This window comes from Notamacropus eugenii, chromosome 6, assembly GCF_028372415.1.
Source record: "Notamacropus eugenii isolate mMacEug1 chromosome 6, mMacEug1.pri_v2, whole genome shotgun sequence".
NCBI classification, from domain to species: Eukaryota; Metazoa; Chordata; class Mammalia; order Diprotodontia; family Macropodidae; genus Notamacropus; species Notamacropus eugenii.
In genome coordinates this window covers 200,040,087-200,054,030 of record NC_092877.1, presented here as the reverse complement: position 1 = coordinate 200,054,030, position 13,944 = coordinate 200,040,087, and the positions used below count along the sequence as shown (strand labels likewise).

The 13,944-nt window shown below is 36.0% G+C and overlaps 1 protein-coding gene across 1 annotated transcript in view; it reads right to left on the bottom strand.

The window, feature by feature from the left end:
• Positions 1-13,944, bottom strand: part of MRPS9 (mitochondrial ribosomal protein S9) — a 93,744-nt gene that overhangs the window by 40,368 nt on the left and 39,432 nt on the right. The window contains exons 3-4 of the mRNA XM_072621745.1: positions 6,913-6,975; positions 6,790-6,820 (exon numbers count right to left, since the gene is read on the bottom strand). Coding sequence (XP_072477846.1) covers positions 6,790-6,820; positions 6,913-6,975 — 94 coding nt within the window. The remainder of the gene's footprint in view (positions 1-6,789; positions 6,821-6,912; positions 6,976-13,944) is intronic.

Below are 13,944 nucleotides of genomic sequence, written 5' to 3'. Positions count from 1 at the left end.
CAGGTAAGTAAAAGTATTAGGATGTAAGTTAACCCTTTGTAGGCTCAATAAACATAACTGCAAGACTTAAGAACTCTGACCAATGCAATAATTAACCACGATTACAGAGAAATGATGACGAGAGAGAGAGAGGTGATAGAATAAGATAAACATTTTGGAATGTGGCCAATATGGGAATTTGTTGTTTGTGTATATTTTTACAAAGGTTTTGATGATCCTTTTTTCTTTTCCAAAGGAGTGATAAGGGTGGAAAGGAGAAAGGGGATAGGGTAGTGTGCGGGAAGCAGGAGAGATAGGGGAGGACAGCAAAAAATAGAAGGAAGAAAAGAAAAGGGGTCACTGAAATATCTAATTTTCTAAAAAAAAAATGCACAGATGAGAAAAGAAGGTATCACAGAGAAAGAAGGAAGGAAAGAAGGGAAACACACATTCATTAAGGGCCTATTATGTGCCAGGCACTGTGTTAAGTGCTTTAAAAATATTATCTCATTTGATTCTCACAACAAACCTGGGATATAGGTGCAAATAGAGGTTAAATAACTTGCCCAGCAATTTATTATAAACTATAGTTAAAAAATTAAGACTTTCATAATACTATTCTTCTGAAATACAATGTATATGGAAATGTCCATTTTATTTCTAAACAAAATAAAAGCATTGTACTGCAGCAAACAAGTTAATGGGAGAGCATGTACAATCTCTCTGTTCCCACATGGTTCTGATTTCCTCTGCTATGATTCCATATTTTTAAAAGCTTATTGTTGTTATCAACAGACAAAATTTATATAGCATTTTAAGTTTTACAGAGCATTTAAAATATATTCTCATTTCACTCTCAACAATCTTGCAATATAAATATTATAAATATAAAATATTATGCCCTTTTTTTATAGCTCAAGAAACAGGTTTAGAGAGGTAAAGTGATTTGCGCAGTTTTCACACTAAGTGTCAGAAGTAGGACTTGAATTCATGTCTCTTGACTTAAACGTCCAGTGCTCTTCCCACTATACCATACTAACTCTCTAAAAAAAAAAAACAAAAAAACCCCAGAAGACTTCAAAACTTCTTTGTAGGGTTTGTGGAAAAAAATGGAAAAGAATCACACAGATTTAAAAGGTATAGCTAGACTGTGGTTTACACTGGTGAAGTATCTGCATTGATAAAATCATGATTCCAGCAGAATATTAAATAACCAGTGCAAGTTATTATAACAAAAAAGTATAATGAGTCTACAAAAATCAGTGTTTTCCCCTTTGCATGGAGAGGTAAAGAAAATCTAGATAGGAGTTGTGAAACTTTTAAGACTTAACAAAATGTTGGGCTTTAAAATCTAATGTGGAAAGCAGCTCAGCAAAAATTAAGTTTAGATTAGGATCTTACCCAACATACTACCATTAAGCTCCAAATGTATAAGTAGCCAACATATTAAAACTCATATCATAAATAAAAATTTTAGGGTGAGGAGACAATTTTTAACTAACATAGGAGAAAGATCACAAAATACGAAAGACAATTCTATAAAAATAGAAAGCTCTTGGACTTGCAGAATACAGCTAGAAGAGGCACTGCCAAGTGGGAGAAAAAAACCCCACAACTTGACATCAAATGCTTCCACTAAAATTCTTATATCTAAACTCTACAGGAACTAACATCAAAATATGAAACCAAGAAACATTTTCTAATACAAGTGGTCAAAGGATATGAATAAAGTTTTCAAAAGAATGTAAACCATTAATTACCACATTAAAAATGTCTAAAAACATTAAAAAGAGAAATTAAAATTTAAATATGTGAATTAAATGCAAAAGATAACTGCACACTCATCAAGCTGTCAGAAGATTAAAAAAATCCCTATTAATGCCAGAAGGACTGTGAGAAAACAGGAACACTATACTGCTGGCAGAATTGTGACACAGTTTAAAGGTTCTCTAAAAAATTCAGAATTACACAAGAAAATTCACTAAACTAGTTTTACCTCTTCATTTAGTAACCCTATTATTGGGTATAAAATGAAGTCAAAGACAGAAAGATTCTATGTATATCAAAATATTAATAGGAATACTGCTTCTGGCAGGAAAAAAAAGAAAAAAGAAAACAAATTAGGTGCCTATTGTTTGGGGACTGACTGAACAAAATATGGTAATATGAATGATGAAAACACACACAGAGGAGAAAACTGAGTAAACCAGGTTTAGTGACTTGCCCAGGATCACCTAGCTAGTGTGTCTAAGGCTCGATTTGAACTCAGGAAGATGAGTCTTCCTAACTCCAAGCCCTGGTGCTCTATCCACTGCACCTCTACACCTTTTTCATTCTAACACATTTTATTAAGCAAAAGTTTAGTTTTGGTCATTCCCAAGCAATAATCAACCAATGGTTGGTTGTTGTTGTTGTGTTCGTCCTTCGTGGCCGAAGAAGACCATGCCATCAGAGAAATGATGACGTGACCTGCACTTGACTTTGTTGTGAGGGAGAGGGGGTTGTGCAGGTCACCAGCCTCACTTCAGTGACCAGACATTCATCAGGATGACTGGAGATGACTCAGGATGCAATGGGAGGCCTTGGCCCCTTTAGGCCAAGGCCTATTCAGGTACTCCCTTAGGGCGAGATAATACCCTTAATGAGGTAAAGAAGAATAACTAAATAAGGCTGGGAGGGAAACAGCAACAGTTACTAATGATAATCACTCTTAAGCTAGGAGAGTCCAGAAAACAGCCCTTAAGTGAAGGTTGGGCAAGGGTCTAGTGTTGTACAGTCTATGGGCTTCAGAGTGCAGTAGGTTTAAGATTTTGGGAAAAAAAAAGAAAGGGAAGGGAAGGGAATATCTAGCCATTAAACCCCAAGTTAACTGGGCATCCTCTGGTCATCCAAATTTACTTTCAATTAGTGGGACCTAAATACAGTCAGCCTAAGGGAGCAACCAATCTATCTCAGCAACTAAACCAGATTCAGCAACAAAATCAGTATATACTTAATAATCAAATTAACCAACTTGAAAACAAAATAAACAAAAAAATCCTACAAAATTTTAAAATGTTATTTAAAATGAAATTAATAAAATTATATAAATGTATGTAAAATATGATACAAGAGTATAAGCAAAGGACATCTTTATTAAATATACTAACCACTAAATTCAAGGCACTAATAAAATCTTTTGAAAAGAGTGTAAGATTTTACTAAGCTGGAAAAGTGAATTACCAATTCATCTTAATTTCAAATATACTTCCATGTAATGCTATAGATCACATTAGCAAAACTTTTAAAACTTTGTTAATTATCTATACCTTAAGAGCAGTCAGTGTTTTCTTTAACTACAAATTACTAATTATGTAGCATCTTTTGATAGAGACTTGACAAGTTGCAAGGCATGCTTTTTTATTTTAGATTAACCAGATACAGAATTATTTTTCCAATGCAATTATTACTTGGAATCAAGTTAGAGAAAATTGATATTATTAGCATAAATAAATTTCTGGCATAAATAGCTATTATCTACTAAGTTTATTAAGATACACTTTTGAAAATAAATTGACATCAATTCCAAACTTTCTAAGAGTTGTCTCTTCATCCTGTACAAAACGAGAACCTTCTGAAACTCCAGTTCCCTGAGAAAAGATAATCATTGTTCTCTCCACTAAAAGGAAGGAGATTTCCTGGCCACCTCCAAACTAGCCTATGTACATTCTAGCTATCACCTTCATCGCTCCCACTGGAAACCTGAACTTGGCCCATAAGTCACCAGGATCTCAGATCTTGCTCGGCACCAGGCCTCCATGTCACTTGTCATCTCCCCCATTCTATTTCCAGTTCCTCTTTGTGTGTGGCCCGTCTCCATTAGAATGTGAGGTCTTTGAGGGCAGGGTCTGTTTTGCTTGCTTGAATTTGTATCCCCAGCACACTTAGCAGTGTCTGGCATATAGTAAGCACTTAATTAAAGTTCTCTCTTTTGCTAATGGGGGTTAATTATATTCCATAGTTAGTAAATGAGTGTTGAAAAAGGCTTTGGATTTAACCCCTGAACTGCTATTTGAAGTACAACCAGGATTACTAGATTTTTATAAAGTTGTTTTTAAGATCTCTACTTTCCTCAATTCTTCCTTCAACATGTCCTGACCTTTCTTTTTCCCCTCTAAAATTTAACCTTTTGCCATACTTGCATCATATTGGATCTATTAGCTCATAAATTACTTGATTCCTGGGACTCATTTGTCCGTTCAGAATTTAGCTCAAATTAGTATGCAGTTTATGACGTGATTAAAAAAGCATTTATTGTGTTTACCATGTGTCCTAGGCGCCTTATTAAAGGCACTGGAGATACAAAGCAAGGCAACGATAGTCCCTGCCTCAGAGTACCTAGCATTCTGACTGGGCACAGAGTCAATATGTCTATAGTTTCATAGAGAATAACGATGGGGTAGTGAGGGTGGAAAGGTGCTAGCAATTCACAGGATTGAGAAAGGCTTCATCTGGAAAGCTCCGGAGCTGAATTCTGAAGGAAAACTGGGTTTCTCTGATACACAGGTTAGAAGAGAAGATTCCCAGCATGGGCAAAGGAAAATAAATAGAAGATAGAGTGCTGCATATAAAAACAGTGAAAGTTAGACCTTAAATAATAATGAGGCTAGACAGATAGGCTGGGATCGGGTTGTGAAAGACTTTAAAAACAAATAAGAGAGCTATAAGTTTTATTAGGGAAGCCAAAGGAGTTTTTGAGTAGTGGACTAACATGGTCAAAGCTGTGCTCAAGGAAAAATCATTTTTGTGGCTAAGGATCTATTGGTAGATCTATTTGGAAAATAAGGATCTACTGAAGTAAGGAAATGCTGGGGGCAGGGAGGCCAATTAGAAGGCCATTAGAACAGATTACATAAGAGGTGAGAGATGGGAGACTAGAATAAGTGGTACCTTCAATACAAATACAGAAGTTTGAAAGAGGGGTTAGCTTTGGTTAAAAATGAGTTATTTTGGACATGTTAAGTTTCAGTGTGACATGTCCATAAGAGGAACAGACTGCTTCAAGGTGTGGTAGGTTAACTCTCCTTGGAAAGTCTTCAGACAGATCTTGGATGTAAATACTCGAGGGAGATGTTAAAGTAAGGATTCTTTTCACTTGGGGGTTGAACTAGATGACTGTTGAGGTCCCTACTACTCCCAAATTATCTGATTCTGTGAAGCATTGACCTCGAGGCTTGGCATTTTACTTTTCTCCATTCACTTTCTCCCTGTACTTGCCAAGATAATGATGCACTGGTGTTGAGAGATGGATAGTTTTCATGTATGGCTACCCTACAATGAGCCAACATTTTACCTCTTCATCTACTCTAAGATGTCTGTATGTTTCTAATGTGCTTTGGGGTCATACAGCTTTCTTACAATAATGTTTTCCGATGCTAGTTTACTTGATTAATTTAATTTCAGAGCTATTCATGGGTATAGGAGAATTCCACATGCAAAAAAAAAAATCTTATTTTAATTTTAAAAAGAGGCAGATATTATATTGAATTTTTAGGAAAAGTGAACAAATCAAAGATAGTAATTCTGGCTTTTAAGAGAAGAAGACAAGAGGAGACAGAAAGGGCTTTATAAATGCTATGAGGTCAGAGTAGAGGTAAAGGAACCATTCTGAATTATGACACTGCTAGATTTTCTGATTTCCAAGTATAGGGGAAAAAAGAATTAAGTAGGTATATAATGAAACATAAAATATGAGCATATCTGACATATTTTACATGTACACGGACACACACACTCACAGAGTCAGTCTCATATGGCTATCTATTTAGTCAGTCTCAATTTAGACCAAATTGCTTAATAAAAGAAAGTGTTTCTGAACAAGTTGATAATAAATTACTAAAAACATGAACCTTTAACACAATTAAACATTTTATTAAATTTGATGAGTGGCAGTGTGGTATAGTGGACAAAGAGAAAGCCAGAGTCAAAACAACTTGGGTTAAAGTGTGGCCTCTGTTGCAGAATTCTCTGTAATCTGGTAAACCTATGTTACCCTATCTATATAACTCTCTAAGATAATTAGCTCAGAGCAGTTACCTGTCCATATAGGTAGAATTCAATGCACCCATGAAATCCCAGCACCACAAAAACCAAAAACCCCAAACTCATAACACAACACAAAACTCACCAAATACAATCCAGTACTACTATGCAATGTTTGTTGTTAAACTACATGTCTAGACTTTTAGTTTTGTTTTAATAATTTTCTTTTGTGAAATATTAATTTTTTAAAAGTGAACTTTTATATTTTCACTTAATTTTAGCAAGATTAACAAAAAATAAATATAGGAGGAAATTGGAGAGGAAGTATGGCTGAGTGAAGAGTTGGCACTGAAGCCAGAAAGACCTGGGTTCTCATATCATATCTCATACATAATGGTTATGTGACCTAGGGCAAGTCATTTACCCTTCACAGTGCCCAAGGCAACTCTCTAAGGCATAGAGTTCTACTTGCAGAAAAGGCATGGACTTGGTTTGGTAGAAAAGTTCCTTATTTGAGAGTTCCCAATAGGTTCAGTCCCTAGCCCTATTTCCTACAGAAAAAAATTAAGACAATTTGTAATTGTTGAAGTTGTTTTTGAAGACTTCCTCTGACAATTATAGTTCTTTAAAATCCTTGTTTTTTTAGTTTTAGTTATACTGTTTCTGTTTTAAACAAAGGGACTGTTTTTACACCTTTAAAATTATTTTGGAAATTTTACCCAATTTACAACATAACACCTTGCCTCAAAGAAATGATATAAAAAGGAAATGGGTCCTGAGCATACTTACCTCTACGCTTTGGAAAAATGTCATCAGGATGCTGTAAAACAAGTAAAAGGTACATTAATCTCTAGATATAGTAAGAAAAAGCATAATGAAAAAATTTTTAAATAGCAAATAAAATTAATATACCTTCATAATTGGTCTGGCCCTTTTTTCAAATAAGCCACTTGGGAAGAGATAGGCAATAGCTCTCTAAAAATAAACAAAACATTTAAATTGTCAATTTGATTCTATTTTTAAAAAGCATTTAAATGCCTATTATATATAACATACACAAAAGACCCCAGCTCATATACTTAAAATCTAGAAAGATATTTTAAATAGATATGCAAACAATATATAGCATAATTTAGAACATGATGGGTACTAGGATAGTTCCAATGTGTTATTAAAATAATACAAGAAGGAGAGATAATTTCCATCTAGAGTAATACATTGTTAAGTTTGTGATTGGGTATTCTCTCCACCAACACATAATACAAGGCCTCTGTGATTAAAAGTGCTCCAGATAGGCCCCCATGGATTTCAGTAAGTTCCTGAAGTAGAAAAAAAATTTACAACCTTTTGATAATAAGCTACTCTGAACTTAGCTAGATGAGGCTTCAGAGAACGGACAAAGTGTTTCACTAGGCCCAAACTCAAATGACACTTACAATCAAGAGCCCAGGGTCATTTCCATGGTATAATGAAATCACTAAAATTTTAATGGCCTTCATTTTAAGGACAGTGGTAGAAGGAAAAAACACTTATTCTAGACAGAACTGGACACCCTGAACCTGTGATTTTAATGTGAACACAGGAAACCAGAAAGACTGGGGATATAATTTTTCAAGCAACATCATGTCACAGAAAAAAACCAAACGAAACCTGGCACCATAAAATATATTCTGGTACCACTAACCAAAGAGTTTTTTTTTTTCTATATTTGTTTTCTTGCCTTCTGTAGATGAAGCATGGCATAATAGAAAGAATATGAATTAAAATTCCAGCCTAAATTCCAGCTCTACTTTTATCATTACTTGTGTGACCATAGACAAGTCTCTTAGCATCTCTGAGCTTTAACTTTCTTGTTTATCGAATGGGAAAAATCATATTAACATTATCTATATATCATAAGAGGTACTGAGAAAGCTATTGTGTTGAAGCAATACCTATGTGTGGAATTATTATTTACTGCCTAATATAATGCCTTACAGAACTTAGGTCAGTGCTTTGCAATTAATATTTGCTGAATTAATGTTATTCCTGTGAGAAATCTGACCCTTACTGGATGAAAAGAGGGCGGGCAGTAGTAGCTGATATACTCTGACTCATTCTGGTAGAAGGGATGTAACTCTTAATGCAGATGATATTAAAAAGTATCTAGGATATGAAAGAGAAGATACCAAGACTTGTTAATGTGTTAACTATTACCTACTGATAGTGATTTACAGAAGCCATAAGGAATCTAGAAAATATTATGAAAGATTACAAAGTCTTGGGCAAGGAACCAAGGGCCTTAGCTTCCCTGACCAGAACTCCACCAACAGTGTATTAGTGTATCTGTTTTTCCACATCCCCTCCATCATGTCATTTTCTTTTCTTGTCATGTTAGCCAATATGAGAGGTGTGAGGTGGTAATCTGAAATTTGTTTTTAATTTGCATTTCTCTAATCAAAAGTGATTTAGAGCATTTTTTCATGTGACTATTGACAGCTTTGGCTTCTTCCAAACTTCTTCATCGCTCATCAAACCTTCCAAAGCATCTTTCTCCCCATTCTCACCTGAGAGTTTTGTCTCATGTTTTACAGAAAAAAAATGAGCCCATTCACTGTGAACTCGCCTTTACCTCATTTCCTATCACTCAGATGTTTTCTGATACTCCCCGCACTTTCACAATCCTGTCTCACATGATGAATTTGACCTTCTCCCTTACCAAGGCTAACCCCTCTATTTGTTCAGGTGATACCATTCCATCCTGTCTCTTTCAACAGATTGCCCCCTAGGTCATCCCGACTTGTCCACTTATTTTCAATCTTTCCGTCTCTACTGGTTCATTTGCTACTACTTACAGACTTTCCCATGTCTCCCTTATCTGAAAAACTCTCAGTTGATTCTTCTATCTCCACTATCATATTATCTCTTCTGACCTTTATGACTAAAATTCTTGATAAGTCTATCTACAGTGGTATCTCCACTCTCTCTCCTCTCACTTTCTCCTTAACTACTTACAATCCTTCTTCTGAACTTATTCTACTGACACTGTTTTTTTCACAGTTACTACCAATCTCTTAGTTGCCAAATCCAGCGGCTTTTTCTCAATCCTCATTCTACTTGCTCTCTCTGTAGTCTCTGACACTTTCTTCCTTCCAGGTTTTTGGAATACCACTCTCTCCTGGTTCTCCTCTTGCCTATCTGATCACTCCTTCTGTCTCCTTTTGCTGGATCCTTTTCCAGATCATACCTTTTAACTGTAGATATCCCTCAGGGTTTCCTTCTGGGCCTTCTTCTCTTCTCCCTCTATACTCCTTCACTTGGTATCTCATCAGCTCCCACGGATTTAATTACTATGCTAATGGTTTTCAAATCTACCGGTCCTGCCCCAAACTCTCTGCTGACATCCAATCTCACATCTTCAACTACCTTTCAGACATTTCAAATTTGATGTTCAGTAGATACTTTAAACTCATTATGTGCAAAATGGAACTTAGCTTTGCTCAAAATCCTCCCCAACCCCTACCTTCCATATTATAGTAGAGGGTAACACCATCCTCCCAGTTCTTCAGGTTCACAATCTAGGAGCCATTCTGAATTCCTGATTATTTCTCACTCCCCCATATCCATGATGTTGCCAAAACCTATCAATTTCACCTTTGTAACATCGCTTGAATGTGTCCCCTTCTCTCCTCTGACACTGCTGTACCACTAGTGCCTGCCCTTATCACCTCACCAGAGCATTATTGCAATAGCTGGCTGCACGGTCTGCCTACCTCTCCCTCCACTTCTCCCCTCTACTCCAATCCATCCTTCATTTAGCTTCTAAAGTGATTTTTTTCCCCCTAAAATGCAGGTCTGATCATGTCATTCTTCTACTCAGTAAGCTCCAGTGGCTTCATTGCCTCCAGGAGCAAATACTAAATCCTCTGTCTGGCATTGGAAGCCCTTCATAACTGAGCCCCTTTCTACCTTCCTGGTCTTATACTTTACTCCCTGACACATATTCTTAATACAGTTGACACTGGCCTCTTTGCTGTTCCACAAACAAAACACTTTTATCTTCTGAATCTAGGCATTTTCTCTGGATGTCCCCATACCTGGAATACTAAACTAAATTTTTAGTCCCAACTAAAAACTCCACCTTCTACAGAAAGCTTTCCCCAACCCCTCCAAAGTCCACAGAAACTCATTACCACTGCAGGAAATTAAAAAAAATTACTGTAAAATGTTCAATTAACAAATGGACTGTAGGATCATGTTCATATAGAGATGTACAATACCTCTCTATCAATCTGATTAAGCTGATCATTGAACAAATTAAAAAATTATTTTCAAATTATGTTTGAGTTAGCTAACCAGTGGAGGAAAATCTGTTTTAGAAGCTGGCATTTTTTAGGCTGAATAATAAAATTCTATCTGGTTAAGATATATGTGCCATTAGGAAATTAAGTACTAGAGTTCAAACTGTATCTATCGTAAAAGTTCAAAGGAATGTGCTCAAGCTCTTCTAACTAACTTCTGCTTGAAGTATGGGACAAGTAAAATAGAAATAAAGTTGTCTATGCTTTCTGAAACTCCAATGAATGGAAAAAGAAGTCCGTGTATTCCTCTTAAATGAGATACAACTAGAAAGGTCCATAGAGATTCTCTAGTCTAACACTCCTCAATTTGCAGATGAGAAAATGGGAATCTAGAGAGATTGAGTAGCTAGTGCATGGTCACAGAGGATGTAGAATTTGAATTCATTTTCTCATTGCTGTTACACATCAACTTGCCTAAAAGAGTTACTCTATCCCACCTATAAGGAAGATGTTCTGGAGAGCACTTCTGAACAGTCAGATCTTGCGTTACACACTGAAGAGGGACTCCCTCTACTTACATAAGACACTGCCTCTCTCTCATTGTTGAGATTATGGAGGAGGGAAATGGGATTATTTATTCTCCTCTTAGGTTAGCAGTACTGGGGGCATGGGCAGAGATGTGACTATCAGTCTACTTGTCCAAATGTTTTCACTGTCATACACATGGTCTGAAATGTTATTATCAGTGTGCCTGTGTTTTTCTCCTCCTGACTCCCATTGCCAAGGATGTAGTATAATTTACAAAAACTGGATGATCACCTGTTGGGGATATTACAGAGGAGATTCTTGTTAAAAAATGTTGGCCAAGTTGGCCTTTGAGGTCCCTTTAAATAACCAACGTTTCTGTGATTCTGTGAAATTCAAATAAACAACAACAAAAAGAGTGTAAAGCACTGGAATGTAAAACATATCTAATGTAAAGCTTCATTAATGATAGTAATCACAAATTCAGCAAGAATGATAACACATGAGGAAGGGATGTATAAAGGATGGGAATAGGGACAACAAAGGAAATAGTAAATAAAGTAACAACAGCTAAAACAATTTTTAAAAATACTTGCCAACTGAAATGTTTACAAAGAATAAGTATTCTTGACAGTGATATAAACTACTTAATATGCATAGAGTGTGACCAACAAGATCTTAGCCTATTACTTTCATTAATCTCCCACTGGCATTCTGAACAGAATTTTTAAGAATTCTCAAGCAAACAAAAGATTACCTTGATTTTATGAAATGGTAATTTGGTTTCTCTCTCTATCTATAGAACAGGAACCATTGGAACTCAAATAGGTGGACACTTCATTTGGGAAGTTAGGAATAATTATAATAAAAATTCACAAAGTCATAAGTGGAGCATCCTGTAAAACATTAAACAAGTCTGTTTTGGAGCACAGTATAAAGTATATATGCTGCACTATCGTAAACTCCACTCTTTTTCTGGCACCAGATGAATAAAGGTGGAAGATAGTAGAAAAATATGAAAGCATAGATTAAGTAAATTAAAAGTATAGAGTTTTGTTTTGCATTAGTATAATAATGATAATGATGGTGAAGAAGAAAATAATAACAACTTTCCACTAAAATACCACCCTTATGCCTCATTATAGAGGCAGAACCTTGAGATCTTAGAGTCTATGTCAGTGAAAGTCAAAAAGCCCTGGTTGGTCTTAACAAGCTAGAAAGTCATTAAGTATGGACTCATCAATAGGTTGTCTACAGAATTTGGAGAGAAGCCTACTTTGGAATGCTATCATCTAGTTTATATTCTGTAATAGGAGCCATTGGAATTTATATTTTATCTTGGGGGAGGATTATGTTTGAAAATGAAGGTGATATAAAAACAATATATCAATAAAATCTGTGACTTTGATATGAACCTCTACGTGTGGAAGGGCCTGCCTGTATTTGGTCAAATATTCTTGGTAGCCTTTCCGGATTCTAGCCTCCCCAACTTCCACTCCCCATCCCTGCCCAAATAACCCTGAAGCATTCTGTCTGGATCTTTCTTCAGTAGCCTTCATTGCTTTTTATCTGTGTACACTGGATGTGCCCCCAAGAAAGTCAAATTTATACATATGTATGCATATATGAGTGAATGTATATAAGTGTATACATACACCTAATTGAACAAAGTGAATTAAACTGAAATGCTTAAGAGATTAAGCTTTTCCTCAAAGTTGTGTCATGCTACTTGTATTGAGCAAGCTATTTAGTAGAATATTTGTAATAAAAAGAAATTAATAAGAGAGTAGTTTCAGGACAGAGCATACTCTCAAAGCCTAGGAGAAATATTTTCTACAAATTCTTCTATTAGTAAAAATAGCTTTTAGAAATGATTCAGAATCACAACTTAGAAGAGGCGAAATGGTACAATAGAAATGATCTGCAATGCAAAATAGGAATATCTGGTTAGATTTCAGCTCTGCCCACATGGCCTTGAGCAAGCCCATTCATTCATTCAGAAAACATTATGCTAGGTGCCAGGGATTTAAAAAAAAACCCCTCAAAAACCTCACAAAAAAAAACCCAAACAAACCCAGACAGACCCTGACCTAAAGGAGCTTACAATCTATTGAGGAAAAAACCATATTTACATGTGTGTATGGATGTATATACACATATTTATGTATATATAGGTAAAATATACACATTATACACACACACATATAAATATGTGCATACAAGTAATCTCCAGGGGGAGGTACCAGTGAATAAAGGGATAAGAATAGGCTTCCTACATGGGGTGGCATGTGAACTAGGCTGTGAAGGAATTTAGGAATCTAAAAAGTGGTGGCAAAGAACATTCCAGGCACTGGAGACAGCTTGTGCAAGGGCACGGAGGCACAAAATAGAGTATCAGGCTCAGGGAAGAGCAAGCAGGCCATTTTGGGTAGGAACACAGTTTGTGGAAAAGAGTACTGTTCAAGAACCCTGGAAAGGCAGACCAGAGCTAGACTGTGATGAGATTTAAAAGGCAAATAGAGGAGTTTCTATTTTATCGTAGAGATAAGACAGAATCAATGAAGATTTTTAAATGGGGAAGTTATACGGTCTGCACTTCACTTAAGAAAATTAATTTGGCAGCAGCGTGGAGGATGGACTGGAGAGAGGAAACACTGAAATTAGGGAGAAAAATTAGGAGGCAATTCCGAGAGTCCATGCAAGAACCGATGAGTGCACAAACTAGGGTGAACAAAACGGGATCTACTAACTGTTTATGATGTGGCAAGAACAGTCCTAAGCATGGAGGATACCAAAATGAGCCTCCTGTCTTCAAGGAATTTATATATACGATGGAGGAGATAAAATACATAGGAGGAAGCAACTTGGAGCAAACAGTAAGGTGTGATGGCCAGAAGGGCGCACAAAGCACAGAGAATGTATATGGGATTCCTGCTGATCTTTCCAAGTTCAGAATAACAAAAAAGAAAAGTTATTTGCAAAAAAAAATTCACTTCAGGAAGCTTACAATCTATTATGGAATGCTACAAATAGCATAAGTAAGAGGAAGCTAGTATAGTAAAGTGTTAGATTTGAATTCAAGAAAAGGTAGGTTCACATTCTTACTCTGTGTGCCTCGATGCAAGTCACCGAATTTTTA